The sequence below is a fragment of the Pantherophis guttatus genome, chromosome 9 (genome assembly GCF_059756535.1).
Source record: "Pantherophis guttatus breed Tessera chromosome 9, ASM5975653v1, whole genome shotgun sequence".
Taxonomy (NCBI): Eukaryota; Metazoa; Chordata; class Lepidosauria; order Squamata; family Colubridae; genus Pantherophis; species Pantherophis guttatus.
The window spans coordinates 30,096,645-30,122,500 of NC_142071.1; the positions used below are offsets into that span (position 1 = coordinate 30,096,645).

Sequence of the window (25,856 nt, forward strand, 5' to 3'; positions counted from 1 at the left end):
CTGTGTTTCTGTGAGGGATAATCTAGCTTTTGTTCCATCCGGAGAAGAGAGGGCAGCCGATCCAATCATCCCCAACTCCAACAATAACTCTCCACTGGCTGAGTTGTTTGTTCTTCCCAGGCAGGGCTGGGCTCCATTTTTGAGGGTCACAATTGTGCAACTTGAAGGAGAGACTCGGGCTGCTTCTCAGCTTACAAATTAAAAAAAAAAAAAACACAAAAGTTTGACTCACCAATCCCAGCAATTCTTCTGAAATATCCTCGTATTCACGCACAAACCCACACATTTAAAGATTTGTTTTCTTCCTTTCCAAAGTTTGCTACCTTTCTAACTGCCATGGATTTTTTTTTTAATGTTGTGAGTTAGGTGTGCCCACAGGGTGTGGCTCAAAATGTTAAACAGGTAAGCATGGGGGTGCAATGGAAGCCGTGGCTGATTTTTTGTGCGTGGCTCAGGTTGTGCTTTTTCTTCTGCAACATACAGTGAATCAGGGGTGAAATGCTTCCAGTTCGGACTGGATCGCCTGATTCGGTAGCGATGGTGGCGGGTGGTTTGGAGAACCGGTAGCAAAAATCCCTGCCCCCCTCACCATGCCCAGCTGAGGTGCACGATCATCAGAAGCTTTTTTTTTTCTTTTAAAAGCATTTTTTCGACAACCTCTTCCGACGAAAAAATGCTTTTAAAAGAAAAAAAAAAGCCTCTGATGATCGCGCGGCTCAGCTAGGATCGTCAGAGGCTTTTCAAAGCATTTTTTTCTGCAACCTCTTGGCCGAAGAGGTGGTTTAAAAAATACTTTGAAAAGTCTCTGACGATCCCAGCTGAGTTGCCTGATCGGCAAAGGCTTTTCAAAGCATTAGAAAAAATGCTTTGAAAAGTTAAAAAAGAAGAAGTTGGCCACGCCCACCCAGTCACATTACCCACCACTACCAAGCCACGCCCACAGAACCGGTAGTAACAAATTTTACATTTCACCCATGCAGTGAATGTATGTTCCCCATATGTTACGGGTGAATCAAAACCACGTGATGTATTAGTACCATGTTTTTTTTTTTAACCTTAGTAAGGCCACACCTGGAAATATGGCATCAAGTTTTGGTCACCACGTTACCAAAAAAAGAGATGTTGAGACTTTGGAAAAAGTGCCGAGAAGAGCAACTAAGATGATTAAATACCGTATGAAGAACGGTGGCAGGAATTGGGTTTGGAGAATCTAGAGAATCTGGAGGGATGTGGTGGCTCAGTGGCTAAGACGTTGAGTTTGTCAATCAAAAGGTCAGCAGTTCAGCGGTTCGAATCCCGAGTGCCGTGTAACGGAGTGAGCTCCCGTGACTTGTCCCAGCTTCTGCAAACCTAGCAGTTCGAAAGCACGTAAAAAATGCAAGTAGAAAAATAGGGACCACTTTTGGTGGGAAGGTAACAGCGTTCCGTGCACCTTTGGCGTTGAGTCATGCCGGCCACATGACAACGAAGACGTCTTCGGACAGCGCTGGCTTTTCGGCTTTGAAATGGAGATGAGCACCGCCCCCTAGAGTCGGGAACGACTAGCACTTATGTGCGAGGGGAACCTTTAGCTTTACCTAACCTAGAGGAAAGAAGGACTAGGGGAAACCTGATAGCAGTATTCCAGTATGATGCAATGGTCATAAGTGTGAAAAAATGGTCATAACACAAGACATTTTTTTCAGGCTTGTTATAACTTTGAACTGTCCCTAAATTGGACTGCCTGTACCAATTTCCTGTTATTTGACAAGAGGGAACAGCTTCCACCTTCTGATCAGAGCCTCTAGGTTGTGTGTGTGTGTGTGTGTGTGTGTGTGTGTGTGTGTGTGTGTGTCCAGGCAGAACTACACAAACCTCTACAGGCACATCCTATCTTTGCACAGGTGTGGGCTTAGACCAGGATGTTTTACTGCCCCTTCTGGATTGGGGCTGTCCTTACAAATTGCCGAGCTGCTGATAAGGAACCACAAATGGCCTCTTAACTCTGTGTGCGAGTCCTGCTTTCTTGAGTTCAGTCAATATTTGATCGTTTTGAAGGGTGGGTAGTTGACCCCACCCTGGCCTTTGCCGAGAGACTGGGCTTTAATCGGCCCCCCTTGGCTCAGGGATAAGAAGAGCCGATGGCAGGCGACACCTGTGCATGCTACCGACTCTCATTTCCCTATGCAAACTCACCTTTGGTAAAGTTAAATACGAGTTGAACAGCAGGAGATCCAGCCAGGAACTTTCCGTGTTTGACGTCTGATCATCATCGTTCTCCAGAAGAAACTTCAACCGGTCCATAACTGGAGATAAGCAGAGTTTAGGCAGGCTACATAAATGCCAGTTCTTGGTCTGTGGGGCAAGGGTGTCCAATCCTGGCCACTTTAAGACTTGTGGACTTCAACATCCAGAGTTCCCCACACTGGCTGGGGAAATTCTGGGCATTGAAGTCCACAAGTCTTAAATAGAATAGAATTCTTTATTGGCCAAGTGTGATTGGACACACAAGGAATTTGTCTTGGTGCATAGGCTCTCAGTGTATATAAAAGAAAAGGTACCTTCATCGAGAATCATAAGGTACAACACTTAATGATAGGCATAGGGTACAAATAAGCAATCAGGAAACAATATCAATATAAATCGTAAGGATACCAGCAACAAGGTTACAGTCATACAGTCATAAGTGGGAGGAGATGGGAACAATGAGAAGATTAATAGTAGTGCAGACTTAGTAAATAGTTTGACACTGTTGAGAGAATTATCCGTTTAGCAGAGTGATGGCGTTTGGGAAAAAACTGTCCTTGTGTCTAGTTGTTCTGGTGTGCAGTGCTCTATAGCGTCGTTTTGAGGGTAGGAGTTGAAACAGTTTATGTCCAGGATGCGAGGGGTCTGTAGATATTTTCCCAGCCCTCTTTTTCACTCGTGCAGTATACAGGTCCTCCATGGAAGGTGGGTTGGTAGCCATTGTTTTTTCCGCAGTTCTAATTATCCTCTGAAGTCTGTGTCCATCTTGTTGGGTTGCAGAGCCAAACCAGATAGTTATAGAGGCACGGATGACAGACTCAAAGTGGCCAAGGTTGGGCATTCCTGGTGAAGGGTTTCCCAAATGTGCCAACTCTTACTCTTTGCAAATCTAGTAGATCGCAGGAATAAGGTGTCCCACCTGTCCAACCAAATTCTGCACCCAAACTCCAGTTCCTCCTCTGATGTTTCTCCAAGTCCCAACGGTGTTTGCTTTGATCTTGGAACTGTAAGATGTTTGATCTGGATCTTGAGCCCAAGCTGCATTCTTGCGCTGTCAGAAGTGTGTTTCGTATCAATTCTGGGCAAACTGTACTGTATTGGCAACACGGTGCCTATCCTGGCAAATTCACAAAGAAGAAGGAGTCAAACTATTCTCCAAAGCACCAGAGGGTAGAACAAGAAGCAATGGGTGGAAACTGATCATGGAGAGAAGCAAGTTAGAACGAAGGAGAAATTTCCTGACAGTGAGAACAATAAATCAGTGGAACAACTTGCCTGCAGAAGTTGTAAATGCTCCAACACTGGAAGTTTTTAAGAGGATGTTGGATAACCATTTGTCTGAAGTGATGTAGGGTTTCCTCCCTGGGCAAGGGGTTGGACTAGAAGACCTCCAAGGTCCCTTCCAACTCTGTTATTCTCTTCTCTTCTCTTCTCTTCTCTTCTCTTCTCTTCTCTTCTCTTCTCTTCTCTTCTCTTCTCTTCTCTTCTCTTCTCTTCTCTTCTCTTCTCTTCTCTTCTCTTCTCCAAGCTAACATCAAGATGAGTTTGCATGGTGCAGGACCGGATCTTGCTCTGGTCTAACATGAGTACTTCTGCTTCCTCAGACAAGTGGATGAGTTTAAAAAGTCAAAATGGAAGCCAAACGCCTTCAATCAAATCCCTGTTGTTATTATTTTTTTAACACTACAATACAGTAGTGGCCAAAATTGTGGAAACCTTCTGGGGAAAGTGTATTTTCTAAAACTAGCTCATAACACCGCTTTTTTGGGGAGTAGTACCATAAAATTATATATCAATGGAAAGATAATTTAATTAAGAATGTGATGCAATAACTTTTATGAAGGATTTGCTCTTAGAATAGCTGTTACAGTATAAAGAAGAAAAGTGAAACACGTAGAAAAAAACGAGATATACAAAAATGATCACCATGTCAGTTAATACTTAGTTGGGTAACCTTTAGCATGAATGGCGGCCTTACAACGTCTTCCCATGGAGTGAACCAAGTCTTTGAGTTCTGCAGCTGTTCTAATGTGAAACCAAGATTGAATGATGGCTTCTGTTAACTGGGTTTTATTGCTGGGTGGCTTCTGACTAACCAGTTTCTTTGATCGGCTCCATAGATTTTCAATTGGGTTAAGAAGGTCTGGGCTCTTCCCAGGCCATTCCAGCAGTGGAATAGGATTATCTTGAAACGCCAAAAAATAAAAAATAATGGTGTTATTAGCCATCAAACCTCAAAAATACACTTTTCCCAAAAGGTTTCCACAATTTTAGCTACTACTGTATATGTACAGGTAATCCTTGATTTACAACCACAACTGAGCCCAAAATTTCTGTTGTTAATCTGGCCACAGTTGTTAAGTGAATTACCGTACCGCAGTTAGTAGCTCGGTTGTTAAGGGAATCGGGCTTCCTCATGGACTTGGCTTGCCAGAAGGACGCAAAAGAAAATCACGCAACCTCGGGACACAGCGACGGTCACAAATACGAATCAGTTGCCAAGCATTCTGAATTGTGATCCTATGATCATGGAAAGGTCCTCCCTCTGAAAAACAGTCATAAGTTCCTTTTTTTCAGTGCCGGTGTAACATTAAACAGTTAGTAAACGGACTGTTGTAAGTCAAGGACTATCTGTATGCATCATAGCTACGCCCAAAAGGGTCAAAGTCTGAGCCCCTGGGTTTGTGGTTTGACTTTTTTGCCCTCTATGGACCCCCCCTTGTCTTCAGAAAACTTCACCCACCTCTGTTTACCAGTCAGGATGCTTGGCAGGGTGGAGCTGCCCCTCTGGACAAGGTGGCAGTCTTTTTATATATATATATATATATAAACACTTTATTAAACTTTTGTTACATTAAAAACATAAAAAAGTATTTCACTCAACAACAGCTAATTGTGGTGTTTTTCCTGTGACAATAATCCGTGCATTATTTACAAAAATTAAATTGTGCGTCTTTACATTCTTATTTTATCAATTACTTATACTTAATAACTATCTATCTTCAATCTATCTCCGTTCTATCCAGTTATACCGCTGTTCCCGCACATTGTAAAATATCGATGCCTCTTTATCTTTTAAACTCAGCGTTAATTTGTCCATTTCTGTGCAATTCATGACCTTTTGTATGACCAGTTTCTCTGTGGGTGTACATGGCTGTTTCCAACATTGAGCATAGGCAATCCTGGCAGCGGTTAATATGTGTAGTACTAGATATTTTGTGCCCTTCGCATTTTTTTTTTGGTTTTTTTGAAGATCCCCAATAGGAAGAGTTCCGGTTCTAAGTCTAATTGTTCATTAGTAATTTCCTGTGGCCAATCTTTAATTTTTAGCCAATATTTTCGAGCCTCAGGACAGGACCACCACATATGGTAGTATGTTCCCTTTTTCTTTTTACATTTCCAACATATGGGGCTCATTTTAGGGTACATTTTTGCTAATCTCAAAGTGGGCAGTCTTTGATGACACACAAATACACACTCACAAACACACACACACACAGAGAGAGACACCCCTTTGCATGCCCAGCCTACTCGGGAATCAATTCACTTGGCTGTAAAGATAACCAAAGGTAGCCAAACCCCTTCCTCCCCGTGCCAATTAATTAGGCTTTAACAACCTTATTTATTTTATTTTTTTAACTATAGCGGGAAGAGGGGAAAAAAGTAAAGATAAATAGCAGATGTCCCAATTATTTAGGACTGGAGCCTTTCACACAGACTTAAATAAACAGAGCCCCTGGCATCCTTCCACAAAATCTTATGCAGAGAGCTTTACAGGTGGTGTTAAGCAGCAGACAAAGGCAATCCACATAGACGGCTGACTCACACTCGGCTCTGGACTCAGCCCTTTGCTGCCATCTGCACGACCTCAGAGGACGCATGACGACGTCTTCCTCCCGGCTATCTTTCAGCTGCCTCTGTTGCAAAAATAAAGGGGGAGGGGTTGCGTGGCTTTAGAGGGCCATCTGATAGTGGTCTGGACTTCTGCACCCACATCGGGGAGTCTTACAGAACCGAACAAACTTTTAATCCTTTCATTATTCTCTTCCCTTTCCTAAGTTCCTGAGCAGGGAAAGTTCAATGCAAAAAGGGTTTTTTGTGCGGTGTCTAGCAACAGTCTTAGAGAAAGAGAAAAAGGCTGTTTGCGGAATTTCCGATGGAGCCTGGGTAGCTTTTCCAGGAAAAAGTGGCTGCTCCTCTTCTTTTTATTTATCGTTTATTTGTACCTCGCCTTCATTATGTTTAGAAATAACTCAAGGCAGGGAACATATCCGACATACCTCCCTCCTCCTATTTTCCCCACACAACCACAACCCTGTGAGGTAGGCTGAGCTGAGAAAGAGTGACTGACCCAAAGTAACCCAGCTGACCTTCACGTCTAAGGTAAGACTAGAACTCCGGGCCTCTGGTGAGTGGCCCAAAGTCATTCAGCTGGCTTTCCTATGTAAGGCAGGACTAGAACTTCCAGTCTCCTGGTGAGTGGCCCAAAGTCATTCAGCTGGCTTTCCTGCGTAAGGCAGGACTAGAACTTCCAGTCTCCTGGTGATTTGCCCAAAGCCATTCAGCTGACTTTCCTGTGTAAGGCAGGACTAGAACTCCCAGCCTCCTGGTGATTTGCCCAAAGTCATTCAGCTGGCTTTCGTGCCTAAGCCCACCATCTCCTGGTTTCTAGCCGCGTGCCTTGTTCCCTAAACCAAACTGCCTCCCAAGAAGCAGCTAACCACCAAGAACGGATCCTAAAAGACCACCAACTCGTTCGTTTATTTTAGATTTATATCCCACCTTTCCTGAAGATGCCAGAAACCCACACAGCCTCCTCATTCCCCAGCCAGCTCCTTTCTAAGATCCTAAATCCAGCCTGATCATATTTGGCTTCCGAGATCAGACAAGATCAAGCTCTTCCAGGACAGCTAACCCTGATTTCCAAAGTTTTTGCAAGGACCGTCGTTCATTTTTTTCCCAATTTGCTCATCACCCCTTGTCCTAAGGCAGAGGTCTTCAAACTTGGCAGCTATGCTGGCTGGAGAATTCTGGGAGTTGAAGTCCACAAGCCTTAAAGCTGTGTCTTGGTTTTCCAACTCCAGAAAGCCCCTTTCCAGCACCAAAACGTTGAGATTAAATGTTCACCCTTTGCTGCCAAGTGTGCAGAGGGTATAACATTACAGTCCTTTTCGGTGAGAACCAAAACAGTGAAACACAATCCTAGATTATCAGCTTTTGTTCTCAGACCTTTTCTGTTTGTCCACCAAAAGGCATGCAGTATTTTTAGGGAAGCCGGGGTTTAATTTATAGCCATGTTCCGCCCTTCTCCAATAGCTGCAAGTTTTTTTTTTAATAATGCTTTTTGCTCAGTTCACAGGAGTCTTAGATACACCTTTGAAGAAAGGATGGAACAGGAAGCAAAATCGGAGGGGTTCGTTATTCCTGGTGCTTAGATGTCCCGCAAACACGTCACACCCGAATTCACGGAACTTAATGGCACGCAAGACATGTGGTTTAGGCTCAAAGGAGGGTGAGTGAACCAAACCATCATCAAGGGATGGATTCCCGTTCTGATCACCCTCCACAAAGAAGCCTCTCTGGCTTCAAATATATTACAAACTAGAAAATGTTTGAGTTTCATGTGAAACGAGGGGGTTGGGTTTGCGAAGACGAGGGGCTAAAAAGTGGCAGGAGTGAGCAAATTCAACCTAGTTATTAGTTTACGTTCCCTCCGTTTGTGGGAATCTAAATAAATGGGGCATGTCATAAGTCATCATTCATCCTTTCACCCGTGAGTGGGGTGTTCAGAGCCAGTTTGCAAAGGAACTGGTCTTATCTTTGGGAACTTTTTGAAAATGTCCTTTTGACATTTGCAAAAAGTTCCTGAAGATTCTTACAACACCTCATTAAGTTGACTAGCATACAAGGAGATGTGAGCAAGAAATCTTGAAGGTGTTTTTAGAATGCTGGCACAATCGTTTGTACTATATCTTCTATGGAGGAGAAGGGGGAGAGGAGGAGGAGAAGAGGAAGAGGGAGAGGAGGAAGAGGAAGTGGAGGAAAAGGAAAGAGAAGGAGAAGGAGAGGAAGAAGAAGAGGAGGAGGAAGAGGAGGAGGAGGAGGAGGAGAGGAAGAGGAGGAAGAGGAAGAGGAGGAAGAAGAAGAGGAAGAGGAGGAAGAGGAGGAAGAGGAAGAAGAAGGAGAAGGAGAGGAAGAGGAGGAGAAGGAGAAGAGGAGGAAGAGGAAGAGGAAAGAGAAGGAGAAGGAGAAGGAGAAGGAGAAGGAGAAGGAGAAGGAGAAGGAGAAGGAGAAAGAGAAAGAGATGAAGAGAGGAAGAAGAGGAGGAGGAGGAGGAGGAGGAGGAGGAGGAGGAGGAGGAGGTGGAGATGGTGAAGAATCTCTGAATTGCATCTGACTTTATTCATTGATTCAAAATAATAATAATAGAGAGCCTGGCTCAAAATAATGGATCTAAAATCTCATCAGGTTTGATTTGAGCCACTTGCTCATACTTTCTGAAGTAGGGAAAATCCTTGGACTTTTCTTAAGCTTTGCTCAGCGCGACAGAGGATGCTTCCTGCCAGTCGTTAAAAAACCGAAATGTTGGCCCCCTAAAACTCCTTTCTGATTCCAAATGTTCGCCTCTCGGAAGGGCTTCCTTCGAAGCACAAACCAAAGCGAACGCCGGGCCTCGTGCCAAGATAAGCCACATTATTTATCATTGCATCAGTTTATGGAGAGAGATGGGGCAATGAAGGAAGCTTCTAATTCTAATTAACTTTGAATTTGAAAAGGGACGTTCACACTATACGCCTGTCATTCCCCTGTCAAGGAAGGTTGACAATCATTCTAAGCTGTGAAAAGGGGGACAGTTGTGGATGACGGGTAAATACCGCAGCTCGGGTGAGGAGGCCAGACAAGGAATAATGGATGGAAACGGATCAAGGAGAGATTCAACCTCGAAATAAGGAGACAGTGAGAGCAATCAACCCGTGGAACAGAAGTTGCCTTTGGAAGTCGTGGGAGCTTCATCACTGGAGGCTTTCAAGAAGAGACTGGACTGCCATCTGTGAGAAATGGAGTAGAGTCTCCTGCTTGGGCTGGGGGTTGGACTAGATGACCTAAAAGGTCCCTTCCAACTCTCTTAATCTGAATCTATCTAAGATTATCAAAGGCCTGGAGGCCAAAACATACAATGAACAGTTGCAGGAACTGGGCCTGGCTGGTCTAGTGAAGAGAAGGACCAGGGGAAACAGGATAGCAGTCTTCCAATATTTGAGGGGCTGGCACAGTGAGGAGGAAGGGGGTCAAGCTATTCTCCAAAGCACCCGAAGGCCAGACAAGGAATAATGGATGGAAACTGACCAAGGAGAGATTCGACCTGGAAATCAGGAGAAATTTTCTGACAGTGAGAACAATCAACCCATGGAACAGAAGTTGTGGGAGCTTCATCACTAGAGGCTTTCAAGAAGAGCCTGGGCTGCCATCTGTCAGAAATGGAGTAGGGTCTCCTGCTTGGGAGGTCCACTCCTGTATACAGGTAGTCCTCACTTTATGACCCCAATTAGAACCTGGATTTACGTTGCTAAGCAAGGCAGTTTTTAAGTGAGTCAATTCTACAACCTTTTTGTAGAATTGACCTTGGGATACTCTATCTGTCATAAATATACAGCAGTTGCCAGGTGCCCAAATTCTGATCACAGAACCCTGGAGATACTGTGATGGCTGTATGTGCGAGGCATAGTTATAAGTCAGTTTTTTTCCAGTGACGTTCTAACTTTGAATGATCACCAAACAAACGGTTGTAAGACGAGAACTCCCTGTGAAAGGAAAAAAAGGCATCTCCTCAGGGATTATAGGATGGAAAAGTTGAGATGGGAGAGGCAGAGAAGAGAATGACTGACACCAATAACAGTTTGGGGCTGCAAAGATTTAGAGGAGAAAGATCTGCAGGCTGAAAACATAAGAAATAGGGGAAAGAATTGGTAATCATAGTTTTTTTAAAAAATCCTTCTGCTAAGTGTCCTTTCTTTCAGCTCTCCACACCGCAGGTGCTGAAACAAACTTTTGTGGCCAAATGCCAAAATTAAGATTAACATGGATGACCAAGGCTGTGTGCATTTGGTTAGATCGTATCCCAAAACTGAGCAGCAGCAAGAGGAAATCACCCAGATGGTTTCAGAATCAAGGGTTGGAGGATGTGAGTCCGTACTTATGCCTATTTTCCTGCTCAAATGGACATTTCTCATTGGTTTAGTTAATTTGCTATTTTGTTCAGAGGTTGTGTTCAACCTTAAGTCAAAAATCAATTTTTACTAGAGTTTTTGGGGTCACAGTGCCATCTAGTGGATGAAGTTGCAAAGGGACAGAAAAGACAGTGTTTTTCAACCATGAGCCCCCTTAAGATGAGTGGACTTCAACTCCCAGAATTTACCAACCAGCATGGCTGGCTAGGGAATTCTGGGAGTTGAAGTCCACCCATCTTAAAGGGGCCAAGGCTAAAAAAAACAAAACACTGCCCTGGGGTAGACCAAAAGCAGGAGGAACCTGGTAGCACCTTTTGCCAACTAACACACTAGAAATTTACTTGGAAAGAGTAGAAACTCTAGGGAAATCAATTCTATCTTAAGACTGCATGAATGTTTCTGTCTAAGTCACCAGCCATTGAAACCAGCTTGAGAGAGTTTAACTAAGATTGTAGAAATTCATGTTGCAGAAGGAAATGGTGTGGTTGTGTTGAAGTGAGCCACGTGGGGTCAGTGTTGAATCTTCAAAATAAAAAAAAAACCCTTAATTAACTTGGCTCTTCTTGGAAGACTTTGTGTCTGGGAAACCCTTAGATCAGGGGTCCCCAAACTTGGCAGCTTTAAGACTTGTGGACTTCAACTCCCAGAATTCTCCAGCATAGCCAGCTGGAGAATTCTGGGAGTTGAAGTCCACAAGTGTTAAAGCTGCCAAGTTTGAAGACCTCTGCCCTAGATGCATTTCAAAGCAGCTTGGCATGCTAACACAATAGAAGAAACTCAACATTCACATCTCTCCCATCTGGAAGAGCTTCACCTGTTGAAGTCCTAACAGGGTACTGTAGAAAAGATTTGGGGAGGGGGGAAGAAATTTAAAAAAGAAGATAATCCTGATGTGTGGTTTGAAATCCTCCATCTCTAAAGAGGCTGGCCATTGACGGAACCACATTGAACGATAGGCAAAAGTTTGCAATTTCTGAACTACAAAATCCAGGAAACCACAAAACAACACTTGAGAAATTGTAAAAAAATAAATAAATTGTAAAGCCTTAATTGCCGTCTCTGTATTTTTCCAGCCTACCTGATGTTCCGCAAATCCCTTATGGAGGCACATGATATTTTTGAAATTGTTTGTGTGCTTCCCAGTTTTTTCAAAACCATAAGGACCAGAAACTTGAAGGTGTTGAAGTGCCTCAAAATAAGCAAAACTCAGAAGAGAAAAACTCACTCCGGTGAAATCAAGTGGCTGGCTCTCATTTTACCACCTGCCGAACAATTGTTTAAAACAAGGAATATTATTCTGACGGAAAAGAGCTTGATGTGTTTGTTAGCAACGAGAGGCTGTAATTAATCTGACAGAGTTGACTTTACAACCGGGAAGTCTTATCTTTCTGGCCCAATGCCAGTTGTCAAGTAACGCGGTTGTGTATGACAAACACAAGAAGTCAAATGAAAAAGATCGGAGGCCGATAACAGCAGGCGTAGATAAACCACGTTAACTGGCTTACGTATTTCCACACCTGGCTTTCTAACCATGAGGACTAGAAGCCTGGCTGATAGACAGCGCTCTCGACAAACAGAAATGCACCATGAGATTCGGTGGCATTGATACTTTTCCTGAATTTTGTGATGCCGTTTTCAAAAAGAGAAGAGTGTATACTTGGCAAAAAGCAGCCAAAGACACTGGTGTTGGCTTTACAAAAAAATACTGTGCCGCACAATGCTTGTGTAATGTGCCAAGTGTAGTTTTGCTAATGGACTTGGGGACCCCAGGGTGACAAGGAGCTCATCAAGTGGTTGGTTTGATCATTGTCACCAGCAGGATAAAATGGAATGGAATGGAATGGAATGGAATGGAATGGATTAGAATAGAATAGAATAGAATAGAATAGAATAGAATAGAATAGAATAGAATAGAATAGAATAGAATAGAATAGAATAGAATAGAATAGAATAGAATAGAAAGAATAGAGTAAAGTAGAGTAGAGTAGGGTAGGGTAGGGTAGGGTAGGGTAGGGTAGAGTAGGGTATAGTGGGATAGCATAGCATAGCATTGCATTGCATTGCATCGAAAAGAAAAGAAAAGAAAAGAAAAGAAAAGAAAAGAAAAGAAAAGAAAAGAAAAGAAAAGAAAAGAAAAGAAATACAGAATAGAAAGAATAGAATAAAAAAGAATAGAGTAGAGTAGAGTAGGGTAGGGTAGGGTAGGGTAGGGTAGGGTAGAGTAGGATAGCATACCATAGCATTGCATAGCATAGCATAGCATTGCATCAAATAGAATAGAATAGAATAGAATAGAATAGAATAGAATAGAATAGAATAGAATAGAATAGAATAGAATAGAGTAGAAAAGAGTAGAAAAGAGTAGAGTAGAGTAGAGTAGAGTAGAGTAGAGTAGAGTAGAGTAGAGTAGAGTAGAGTAGAGTAGAGTAGAGTAGGGTAGGGTAGGGTAGGGTAGGGTAGAGTAGGATAGCATACCATAGCATTGCATAGCATAGCATAGCATTGCATCAAATAGAATAGAATAGAATAGAATAGAATAGAATAGAATAGAATAGAATAGATAGAATAGAATAGAGTAGAGTAGAGTAGAGTAGAGTAGAGTAGAGTAGAGTAGAGTAGAGTAGAGTAGAGTAGAGTAGGATAGCATAGCATAGCATAGCATAGCATAGCATAGCATAGCATAGCATAGCATAGCATAGCATAGCATTGCATTGCATTGCATTGCATTGAATTGAATTGAATTGAATTGAATTGAATTGAATAACAGAGTTGGAAGGGACCTTGGAGGTCTTCTAGTCCAACCCCCCGCTTAGGCAGGAAACCCTACGCCACTTCAGACAAACGGTTATCCAACATCCTCTTAAAAGCTTCCGGTGTTGGGGTTTATTGGGTTTTTTATTGGGGTTTTATTTCTGTAAACTGCCTGGAGTCACCATAAGGTGGGTGGCCATATCATTTTTCTTAATATTCTTAATATTTTTCTTAATATTAATTTCCCTCCTGCCCTTGGATGATGCCATAGGGTATTGCATATCAAAACAACCAGACCCAGAGATAGTTTTCTTCCACGTACCATCACACTTGCTGAACACCTAAAACGTTCAAAGAACGGTTACAAGAATCGGGTATTTCTAGTCTAATGAAAAGCAGGACCAGGGGTGACACGATAGCAGTCTTCCAATATTTGGGGGGCTGCCACAGAGAAGAGGGAGTCAAGCTATTCTCCAAACACCTGAGGGCAGGACAAGAAGCAATGGGTGGAAACTAATCAAGGAGAGAACTAAGGAGGAATTTCCTGACAGTGAGAACAATTAATCAGTGGAACAACTTGCCTCCAGAAGTTGTGGGTGCTTCAACATCGAAGTCTTTCCTCTTATTGATATCATTATTATGATTTTTATTTTATTTTTTTGGCTTTAATTTATATGCCGCCCTTCTCCAGAGACTCAGGGCGGCTTACAATGCGTTAAGCAATAGCCTTCATACTTTTGTATATTTTATACAAAGTCAGCTTATTGCCCCCACAATCTGGGTCCTCATTTTACCTACCTTTGAAAGGATGGAAGGCTGAGTCAACCTTGAGCCTGGTGAGATTTGAACTTGCAGTAATTGCAAGCAGCTGGTGTTAATAACAGTGTGCTTTAGTCCACTGTATTACCAAGGCTCTGATTATCATTGCTTTGTTAGTATGATTATTATTACTTTGTTGTTTTGCATGCACACTGAGAGCTTCTGCACCGGAGATAAATTCCTTGTGTTCCAAATTCTAAATTCCAAATTCTATCACAATTCCGTCAATAAAGTATTCTGTTCCATTAACACATATAAAAATTGGAAGATGCAGAGTTTTCAGGGCTCCCTAGAAATGCAGAGCAACTAGGATACGAATTCCAAAACGTCAACATCTCCTCTCTAAGCTCACTTTGCATTGTGTTGTTGTTCCATTGTGCTCTCTGACCCTCGCCATGAAAACAACGGGATCCAGTTTCCCCTTGGCTGCATTTCAACCCTGCGTGATGAAATATTTAGAAACGGACATCAACCCGTGTCTCTCGGAGTTCTTTCCAAGACTGAACGGTGCTCAGTCTGAAAGCGAGGACGATGCTTGTCTTCATCTTCCTTTTATCTATTTTTACAGCTTGCCCGGCTGGCAATTCTCCACTGCAGAAAGAAGGGTGCAAAAATGGGTTTAATCGCAGGAGAAGACAACAGAACTCATCTGCCTGCCCGGAAGGTACAAGGAACGATCCCAGAAGGATTCCAGATGTTGAGACTCTAGAAAGAACGCAGAGAAGAGCAACAAAGATGATTGGGGGATTGGAGGATAAACTTTTTAAAGAATGGTTGCTGGAATTGGGGAGGACTAGTTTAACAAAAGGAAGGACTGGGGGTGACATGATAGCAGCCTTCCAGAGGGCTGCCACAAAGAAGAGGGAGTCAAGCTATTCTCCAAAGCACCTGAGTGCAGGACAAGAAGCAATAGATGGAAACTAATCAAGGAGAGAAGCAACCTAGAACTAAGGAGAAATTTCCTGACAGTTAGAACAATTAATCAGTGAAACAACTTGCCTCCAGAAGTTGTAGGTGCTTCAACACTGGTGGCTTTTAAGAAGGGACTGGACAACCATTTGTCTGACATGATATAAGGTTTCCAGCCTGAACAGGGGGTTGGACTAGAAGACCTCCAGGGTCCCTTCCAATTCTGTTATTCAGTTATTCAGAACAGATTGCGTCCCCAAATTAGGGGTTTTTCAGTCTGTAGTTGTTTCCTCCGTTGGCTAAACATTGCTTTCGATTAATATTTCTCAACTTTGGCAACTTTAAAATGGGTAGACTTTTTTTTTTTAATTTATTTTTTAATTTGATTTATATGCCGCCCTTCTCCGGAGACTCAGGGTGGCTTACAATGCGTTAAGCAATAGCCTTCATCCTTTTGTATATTTATACAAAGTCAGCTTATTGCCCCCACAATCCGGGTCCTCATTTAACCTACCTTAGAAAGGATGGAAGGCTGAGTCAACCTTGAGCCTTGGAGAGATTCGAACCAGCAGAAATTGCAGACAGCTGGTGTTAATAACAGGGTGCGTAGACCACTGTACTGTCAAGACTTCATCTCCCTCTACAGGGCCAGATGCAAATAGGTTCCGTTCATGGTTTTGTTCTGCTTTTCAAGGTTTCTTCTGCCCAGCTGGCAGTAGCTCCCCCATTCCGTGTCCGGAAGGCACCTTCCGTTCTGCAGGATTGTCTTCTTCTCTCACCTGCCTGGCCTGTCCGGTGAATTTCTTCAGTGCTAAAGTGGGCCAGGTCGCTTGCTTGCCGTGTGGCTCGGAGGCCGTGCAACCCAAAGAAGGGCAAAACACCTGTGTGTGTCTTCGGCAAGGCGGTGTTTTTCAGGTATGGGGTGTGGACTTGGTTCTATCCATGCGTTCAAATTATCAGCTGACATGGCTGCCTTCAAATGTTGGCAGACACAGGTAACCGTGGGGTCCTTGTTGTTCTTTGAGTTCGGTTGTTTGGGGAAGGAGTAGAGAAAGAGGAAAAGAGAGGGGAGGAGGAGAAAGAAGAAAGGGGAAAGGAGAGGAAGAAGAGGGAGAGGAAAGAGGAGTAGAGGAGAAGGTTAGAAGGAGGGAAGAAGAGAGGAGTGGGGAAGAGAAGGGGAAGTAGGAAAGAGAAGGAGAGGAAGAAAGAAGAAAGTAGGAGGAGAAAGAGGAAGGAAGAGAAGGGGAGGAGAAGAAGAAAGGAAAAAGGAGCAGAAGAAAAGGGAGAGGAAAGAGGAGTAGAGGAGAAGGTTAGAAGGGGGGAAGAAGAGAGGAGTGGGGGAAGAGAAGGAGAAGTAGGAAAGAGAAGGAGAGGAAGAATGAAGGAAGTAGGAGGAGAAACAGGGGAAGAGAAGGGGAGGAGAAGAAGAAAGGTTGGAGTAAGGGTAAAGGGTAAAAGAGCAGCCCCGAAAACGTAAAAATTGAAAATGAAAGTTAAAAGAAAAGATGAATGAAAAATGATGGAAATGACTGTACATGTAAATGTGTTTATGAAAAATAAAAATAAAAAACTTTTTTTTAAAAAAAAGAGTTTGGTTGTTTCCTTGCAGACATTTCGTTATCCAACTGGGTAACATCATCAGTGCTAGAAGGGAGTGGGGTTTGCTCTCTGTTTATCCCAGGGATGAAATGCTCCCGGTTCGGTCCAGTTTGCCCAAACCGGTAGTAAAAAAGGCTACTGGTTTGCCGAACCAGTAGTAAAAAATGTTTTTCTAAAAAAAGTTCCAACAATCAGCTGAGCGATGCACGATCGCCGGAACTTTTTTAAAAAAAACTTTTTAAGCATGTTTTTACCACCGGTCTTCACATTTGGTGCGTGGTGGACACTGCGCATGCACACACATAGCGTGCATTTGGCGTGTGGCGTGCATGCACAGCCAGCACACCGGTAGTAAACTGGTTCAGATTTCACCACTGGTTTACCCCGCTCTCTTTTAGCACTGATTATGTTCCCTAGTTGGGTAATAAAATGTCTGCAAGAAGAGAACCAAGCTCAGAGAGCATCGAAGACCCCACAGTCTTCCTCCTCCTCCTCTTCCTCCTCCTCCTCTCTACATACCCCTCTCTCTTCAAGCAGTGATAATGTTATCTAGTTGGGTAATGAAACATCTGCAAGAAAACCAAGCTCAGAGAACATTAAGGACCCCACAGTTCAAATATTCTCTTCTATTGGTAAATCTACTGATCCTTAAAGATGACCAGAAGCTCCATTGTCCTACGGCAGTGTTAAGGATATTCTTGGCTCATAACCGATGTTGTGGGTTATTGAGCAGAGTACCCTTTGAGTAAATGCATGAAAAGTGACTGGGAGTGGTTGTGAACAATCACAGTCAACATACAAACACACTGAGTTGTTGTAGTCTTTTACTTTTAGAAAAAAATAAAGCAAAGTCCAAAAACAATCCAAGTCATGCACAGATAAGACGAGAGTTAAAAGATCAATCCAGGGATATTTCAAGTACAAAGTCTTCTTACCAGTTGTAGTCATATGCAATAAAACAGTTCTTCTTGAGTTCCAAAACAGAAACAAGTTCAATATAAAACATTCAATAAATAGTAGAAAGCAACATAGTAGCTATGATCAAACGGTGATCATGCAGAGAGATCAGGTAGAGAGTTACAGCAAATAAGCAGGTAAAATGGTGTAGTATTCACACAAGCCATGATCCTGACAGTCTTAAAGCAATATAATACCTTTCTGACATACATTGGCAAACATACATTGTTGGTTTATATATATAGCCTGACCAACTAGTTAGACAAATAACCGTTTCCTAACAGGCAGAATAATTCCAATGGGGAAGATTAAATCTCCTTATAAACTCAGGGGGATTCCCATGTCATGGAGTACCACATTCCAGGAACCATAAGCATTTCCCCCAACTTCTCTCTTTCTGCTGGTAGAATTGTGCGGGCCTTCTCAGCATCCCTTTTTTCCTTCCCCTTCCTGAATCTTCGAGTCGTGTCTTAGTTGGGGGAGGGGGGATGGACATTCCAGAGGGATGGAGTTAACTTTCTTCCCTTTCCAGCCCAGCGATGCTCAGTGCCCCTGTGCTCCTGGGTATCGAAGCCTCCGAGAAGACAGGCGGTGGGATTGCGTGAAAGAAACCTATGATATTTGTAGAGACGATGCTGTCCGGAACCAAGATGGCCGGTGCTTAACTAAGGAAGAGTGGACTCACTACTGTTCAGACCAGGTGAGTGGAAGGTTGTGGGAGAAGCCTACTGTGGTTGCAACTGGCTTTGCTGCCCCCATTTTAGCCACTGATCTTCCAGCTTGGTAGCGTTTTCCTCGATTCGCTCAAAGAGTGCTCAGCTAGGACCCTCACTGTCGTAATTGGTGACAGTTGCAAATCGGCGACTGATCAATGCGATTGGCCCGATTTTACGACCCTATTTTGCAGCAGTCATTAAACAAACATCACAATTCTAAAGGGAACCAATGGGTCGCTGTGGGCCAGAAGTAAACACTGGTTGTTATAAAATGCAGTCATGTGATTGGAGGACGCTGAAAATTGCTTTAAGCATTGCCTGGTTGATGGGTGCTCGAAATGTCATGTGACCATATGCGGTGACAGTGGGAACTTTGAATCCCAGCCTTAAGTACCTCCAGGGAGGTCGTACATCGAGAATTACCTGTACAGTATAAATTTTCATTCATTTATTATTTCATTTCATTTTGTTTCATTTCATTTCATTTCATTTATTTTATTTTATTTTATTTTATTTTATTTTATTTTATTTTATTTTATTTTATTATTTTATTTTATTTTATTTTATTTTATTTATTTTATTTTATTTCATCAAGCATGTATTTTATGACAAATACAAGTGTAAATATAATTATAAATACATGAAAAGGATACGAATAAAAGGGAACATTAGGAAAGGGACGGAAGGCACACTGGTGCGCTTATGCCCGCCCTTAAAAGACCTCTTAGGAATGGGGTGAGGTCTACAGTAGCCAGTCCAAGGTTAAAGTTTTGGGGATTTGGGGAAGAAACCACAGAGTCAGATAGGGGCATTCCAGGCATTGACCACTCTGTTGCTGAAGTCATATTTTCTGCAATCGAGTTTGGATCGGTTTACCATGAGTTTGCATCTATTGTGTGCTCGTGTATTGTTGTGGTTGAAGCTGAAGTATTCATTGGCTGGTAGGACATTGTAGCAGATGATTTTATGAGCTACGCTTAGGTCAGACCGAAGACGGCGAAGTTCTAAGTTGTCTAAGCCCAAAATTTCGAGTCTGGTGGCATAAGGTATTTTGTTGCGAGCAGAGGAGTGGAGGACTCTTCTCGTGAAATATCTCTGGACTCGTTCGATTGTATTAATGTCCGATATGCAGTGCGGGTTCCAGACAGATGAGCTGTATTCAAGAATTGGTCTGGCAAAAGTTTCAAGGAAACATTGACTTTCTTCGGATCTTCCCGGATAGGTTTGTGACATCCCCCAACACTATCAAGGTTATGATAAAGTTCTTGGGCTTTGCCTTTGTCAAGTGGGCAGTCTGGACAAGACGTGTGGTCTCCGGTGCCGACGACAGCAGAGAGGTGTTTTGAAATTCTTTTGTGAAGACAACCGAGCCCGACTTTCCGTCATGTACAAAAATGGCAGCCAGGTAAAGAAGGTTGAAAAGGAAGCTGATTTTTCCAGTTTTATCAGAAATCTAGAATGCTTGGGCTGAGCCAGTGGTGAAATCCAAATTTCTTTTACTACCAGTTCTGTGGGCATGGCTTGGTGGGCGTGGTGGGCGTGGCAGGGGAAGGATACTGCAAAATCTCCATTCCTACCCCATTCTGGGGCCAGCCAGAGGTGGTATTTGCCGGTTCTTCAAACTACTCAAAATTTCCGCTACTGGTTCTCCAGAACCTGTTAGAACCAGGGATTTCACCCCTGGGCTGGGCATCTTCCAAAGGGCCAGCTGAAATCAGTGGTATCCTGTTGGGAAAGTGCCAGCCAGGCTGGAAGGGAGAGTCAAGTGAGGGCCTAGCTTGGAGTCTTTGCACAGCTGCAAACAGCATAAGCTTGACCTCCCCCAAGATTCATGAAGACTTATCTGGCCATTCCCAGGAGAAGGCAAGCAGTCCAGGGAGGTTCTTGTAACATAGGTGGTAGACAATAAAGTTACCGACTTCGTTTGCTGTGCTTGACATATCCTTTTTTCCTAGGTGGGAACCTAGAGATGGAGGGAGGGCAGCTAAGTCTGATCCCAAATTTAGGCTCCTGAGAACATTGCCATCTGGAACTGGAATTAAAGATGCCTTGTCTTCAAATTTTTCCTAGGTTGATATTTTTTGGGAAGAGCTAGCAGCTTCTTTGCAAGGACTCAGCTTCCATGCTCAAAATCTCTGTGCCTCAGAGACCCAAGAGCTCCAGCCGGTCCACATGGTAAAGACAAATGGTAAGGAAGGACCAAAGAAGAGAGACGGTCCATATTTCTCTGCTTCAGATTTTCCCACTGGTTTCGTTGCCAACTCTTGACCTCCAAAGCTGCAATGCGAACAGCTTTCAAACCTGTTTGGAAAAGATTCTTCTTCTTCTTCTTCTTCTTCTTCTTCTTCTCCTCCTCCTCCTCCTCCTCCTCCTCCTCCTCCTCCTCCTCCTCCTCCTCCATCTCTGTTTTGGGTGTCTGTTTTATTTCTAAAGTTCACCCAAAACCTTGACACACCAGAGAGCAAAGAGGAGGCTGGAATAAAGCATGAAATACGGATTCACGTTAAGAGATTGTGGGGATAACCAATTCCTTCTCCATCGTTACAGGAAGAGGATTTATAGGTATGAACGATCCTGAACCAGAAATACTACAACATCTCTTTGCAACACAAAGCCAGATCCCATCAGCTTCCCGAAATGAATTGTGGGCTGCAAAGTCCTGGGATATTTCATGTAAGTAGGCATCATGTTGTTGTGGCCCACCAGCAGAGCTGGTGGCAGACTCAGACAGTGAAGAGGTTGGGGAGGAACATGGGCCAGTCCTGAAGTCTGGGGAAGGCTCGGATGAGGGCTCTGCGTCAGAGGCAGAGAGGGGGCCAGGGCCATCTGACAGTTGTTAGCTGCCTTCGGATACATCAGTGATGCAGAGGAACAGCTGGAGCCTGTTCCCAGAGTGCACATGCGCAGAGCTGCCAGGAGAAGGGAACAGCTAAGGAACAAGGGCCGACTCAGGAGTAAAGCCACAGGTGGACGGTGAATGGCCCCTCCTAGAGGGAATAAAAGAGGAGCAAAAGGGGAGTGGAGTTTGCAGGAGACAATTTGTTTGCTTAATTGGTTCGTGACTCTCTGTGAAGATATCGACCTGGCAGCTCTCCAAGCCAGATAAGGTCTGTGACTGTAAATTCTCCCTTGAAAGACTTTGCTGGATGTGAATGAGAGGAATTCACAGTAACTTAATAAAAAGGGTTTTTTGTCAGGACAAGGCGTCTGCTTCATGCTCTCGGGAAGCCTAGCTCAGAACACATGTTTGTGTCCTTGTGCGTGTTTACATCAAAGGTGGCAACCAAGCCCACAGAACCGGTAGTAAAAATATTTGGATTTCACCACTGGGCAAAACTCACTTAACAAGCATCTTGTCTTAGCAACAGAAATTTTGGGCACAACTGTGGTCCTATAAGGACTACTTATACAAGAATGCCACCATAGCGCCCATCTACAGCTCCTTAAACCAAAAGGCAGCTTTTACCCAGAGTTATCAGGCGCTCTTGGACAATTCCAAAGAAAGATGCCATTATTTGAAAGAGTTGCCAATGGGGATTGTGAACTTGCATGCCCCAGCCTTTCAGTTCCACAGCCCTAAATTCATTGTATTACGCCTCTCTTCCTGACCATAACATGCACCTAGGTTTAGAGGAGGAAAACAAGAAAAAAAAAATCTGCCTCTGCCTCCCAGCATCCATCTGTTATTCATCTGGCTAGCGTCCTTGCAGCAAACCCGCCTCCTCCGTGTCCGCTGCCTCCTCCAAGGAACGCTGGAGCCTTCGCCGCCAAGCAGCTGATTGGTGGTTGGATTGGCCTCCCAGAATACCGCCGATCAGCTGTTCCAGGGGACGGGGATTGCTGCCGCCGTTCGCCGCTGCTGCCTGTCGCCCATATTCTCTCCGTAAGATGCACAGACATTTCCACCCACTTTTGGGGAGGGAAAAGTGCCTCTTAGGGAGCGAAAAATACGGTAACTCTAAGTGCTATTGCTATTGTTATTAGGGGGGTCCTGGAGACCTCATATTGACTCTCCCTGCAGTGGAATATGGCCATTGGTGCTCCTTATTGCAAGTTTTCTCCCAGGGGAACCACTACATGAAACACGAACGAGCAATAATGAAACGTGATTCGTCAAATTGTGTCCGTCCGTGAATTAAAACGCAGCTCTATTTCACTAAGGTGTTTTGTTGTTATTGTTGTTCATGCAGGGACTTCTGCCAAAGATGGTTTTCGATTTTCCCAGCCAGAACCTGCCAACGCTACACCAACGAGCACGTTAACTGGCATCCTTAACCCAACGGTGTGCCTCCAAATGCACGAGATGCTCGTGTTCTTTGTTTCTAAAGAGCATTACCCTGTTTATGATGTGTAAGTACAATTCTGAAGCCCCGCGAGGTGTGTCTTCCTACCTCCCATTGTAGGTCCTGCTGATTTTCAATGCTTTGCGGCGAGAAGCGTGTGGCCACTGAGTCATTTTCCTGTGCTATTTTTAAAAAAACAGTGAAAGAGATTGATCGACCACGTTTGCTAATTTTGTTAACAGTTGCTAAAATAAGTCACAGCCGGGGTCAATGTCAAATTCTCGTTTCTAGATCTGTGGCAGTGGTGGGTTTCAAATTTTTTTACTACTGGTTCTGTGGGTGTGGCTTGGTGGGCGTGGCTTGATGGGCATGGCAGGGAAAGGATACTGCAAAATCCCCATTTCCACCTGATCAGCTGGGACTTGGGAGGCAGAGAATAGACGGTCAGAATTTTTACTACCAGTTCTCCGAACTACTCAAATTTCCGCTACCGGTTCTCCAGAACTGGTCAGAACCTGCTGAAACCCACCTCTGATCTGTGGGCTTTTTCAATTCCCACAACACTGTCAAATAATTTATTAAGACTGTATTATTATTATTATTATTCTCTTCCTTTCTAGTATCTATCTCTTCCCACTTATTACTATAACCGTGTTGCTTGTATCTTTCAATTATATTGTTTTTATTTGTTTCCTAGGACGATTTGATAGCTTATTAGTAACCTTGACTATTACTATGTGTTGTATCTTTTTATTCTTGATGAATGTATTTTATTCTCCTTATGTACACTGAGAGCATATGCACCAAAGACAAATTCCTTGTGTGTCCAATCAACTTGGCCAATAAAGAATTCTATTCTATTCTATTCTATTCTATTCTATTCTATTCTATTCTATTCTACTCTACTCTACTCTACTCTACTCTACTCTACTCTACTCTACTCTACTCTACTCTACTCTATTCTATTCTACTCCCCAGTTGATCTAAAGCCATTCTCTGTGTTTTGTTCCATTGACTGATCATCATTCTTGAGTGGAATTGCAGATTCAACATTAGAGGAAAGTCTTTTTGGGATGGAAATCATGTTACACAACTTTATCTTGTGTTTCTTCCTAGCAATAATTTATACAATACAAACCAAGATTTTGACTGGGGCGCTTTCCGCAAACTCGCCGAGGAAATGCGATTGGCTTCCAGCTCAACCAGCTTTTTCTTCTTCCTATTCCAGTTCTACAATCCCGGCACTTACGTCTTGAGACTGAGTAGCAATCAACACAAAAAAATGGTGGGTTTTGGGTCCCAGCAGGTTGGCTTTCAAGACAGGGCCAATACTTAGAATTTGTGTCCTGTGAAGGGGCAGGAGATTTATCAAGTGGGATCATGGATCCATTCTTCTCTCATATGGTTTTGATCAGCAGCCTTCACCATGGACCTCTTAAGGGATGTGTATAATTTTTAATTTACTTACTTTGAGACCGAAACCATTACAAGGTAAAACTAAACACTGAGCATGAAGAATAATATCTTAATTATAGAGCAGGTTTCCTCAACCTTGGCAACTTGGAGATGGGTGGACTTCAACTCCCAGAATTCCTCAACCAGGGGGAGTTGAAGTCCTCACATCTTCAAGTTGACACGGTTGAGAAACACTGCTGTGGATGGAGGGAGGGATGGAGGGAGGGATGGAGGGAGAGAGAGATTCATGGATAAATGGATAGGTGGGTGGGTGGGTGGATGAGTGGATGAGTGGATGGATAGAGATAGATAGATGATAGAGTTAGGATAAATAAATAAATAGATACTGTAGATAGATACCGTAGATGAGAGATGAGAGAGAGACAGAGAGAGACAGAGACAGAGAGATGGAGAGAGAGACACACAGAGAGAGACAGAGAGACAGAGACAGAGAGACACAGAGAGACAGAGACAAAGAGACAGGCACAGAGAGACAGAGACAGAGAGACAGAGAGATAGACACAAACACAGAGAGACACAGAGAGACAGAGAGATAGAAAGACAGAGACAGCGAGACAAAGAGACAGAGACAGACAGAGAGAGACGAACACAGAGAGACACAGAAACACAGAGACACAGAGACACAGAGAGGCAGAGAGACAGAGAGACAGAGACAGAGACAGAGACAGAGAGACAGACAGAAGAGAGAGAGAGGGGGAGAGAGAGGGAGACAGACAGACAGAGTGACTGACTTGACAGAGATAGGGAGAAAGAACTTTTAGAGGGTAGACCATGGTTGGCTAAGGAATGCTGGGAGATGAAGTCGAGTAGCACTATCCTAGAGCACATGACAACACCGTACCTCCAAATTCTGATTTAATTTTCCCTGCCCGTGTGTTCCTTTTGAGAAGTATATCCGAATCCTGCCATTTGGTGGACAATGTTACGAAAAAGGACCGTTCTACCCAACAACTCCCAGTTATGTTGTTCAAGTAGGCATCGCAAAGATCCCAGCTCTAGTTCTGAAACCCGATTGGCCGGCAATCATTGGAATAATCATCGCCCTCGTCTTCCTCATCCTCATCTATCTCGTGCTGATTGTAAGTTCAGACAACGATGACAACAACAATCCATAGAAATGCATTCTTGTGCATCATTTTTTTCAGACTTTTTCTTGATCCTGTAAGCTATTTTTTTCCTCCCCAAACGTTGCAGATTCTTTGCCAAGCTTTCGGATGGGCCAACAAAGGAAGTTCCACTCCTCGATTCCGAAAATTGCAGTTGAAATATAATCTGGATAAATATTCATCCAGAGAATCCAAAATTGTGGTCATCCGGAAATATCAATCTGGCACGCAAGCAAGGGGGTGTTTGGAGAAAAATCCCAGCCATGTGGAAAGAAGAGAAGGTAGACATTATTTTTTTTTATGTGATAAAAATAAAACCGCACGTCCACAAAGAATTAGCTTGGATGAATGCTTCCCCTGAACGCTGCTAAGCAAATTGCACTGTAATTATCTCCTCGCAAATCGCTCACTTTGAAATTAGCACAGATTGGGGGATATCTCCCGAATGAGAAAGCTGGTGCAATCCAATAGTTGCCGTATTTAACTGCAAAAATTTAGGCCCAAAGCCTTTTTCTTAATCACAAATTCTCTAAACCGGGGGGGGGGGGTCTCCAAATTTGGTAGCTTGAAGATTTGTGGACTTCACCTCCCAGAATTCCCCAGCCAGCATGTGAGGGAATTCTGGGAGTTGAAGTCCTCAAGTCTTAAAGTTGCCAAGTTTGGAGAGCCCTGTTGTAAACCAATGTTTCTCAGCAAACTGAGGCTATGTGGACTTCGACTCCCAGAATTCTGCATAACTGGCTGGGGAATTCTGGGAACTGAAGTCCACACAGCTTGGAGTTGCCA

At 43.5% G+C, this 25,856-nt stretch overlaps 1 protein-coding gene across 1 annotated transcript in view; it reads left to right on the forward strand.

Moving 5' to 3' along the window:
• The first annotated feature begins 14,520 nt into the window (after positions 1 to 14,520).
• Positions 14,521 to 25,856, forward strand: part of LOC117670160 (uncharacterized) — a 35,077-nt gene continuing 23,741 nt past the window's right edge. The window contains exons 1-10 of the mRNA XM_087875970.1: positions 14,521 to 14,688; positions 15,628 to 15,848; positions 18,022 to 18,189; positions 19,428 to 19,610; positions 20,276 to 20,393; positions 20,753 to 20,878; positions 22,396 to 22,555; positions 23,605 to 23,773; positions 24,855 to 25,043; positions 25,159 to 25,351. Coding sequence (XP_087732096.1) covers positions 14,556 to 14,688; positions 15,628 to 15,848; positions 18,022 to 18,189; positions 19,428 to 19,610; positions 20,276 to 20,393; positions 20,753 to 20,878; positions 22,396 to 22,555; positions 23,605 to 23,773; positions 24,855 to 25,043; positions 25,159 to 25,351 — 1,660 coding nt within the window. The 5' untranslated portion in view covers positions 14,521 to 14,555. The remainder of the gene's footprint in view (positions 14,689 to 15,627; positions 15,849 to 18,021; positions 18,190 to 19,427; positions 19,611 to 20,275; positions 20,394 to 20,752; positions 20,879 to 22,395; positions 22,556 to 23,604; positions 23,774 to 24,854; positions 25,044 to 25,158; positions 25,352 to 25,856) is intronic.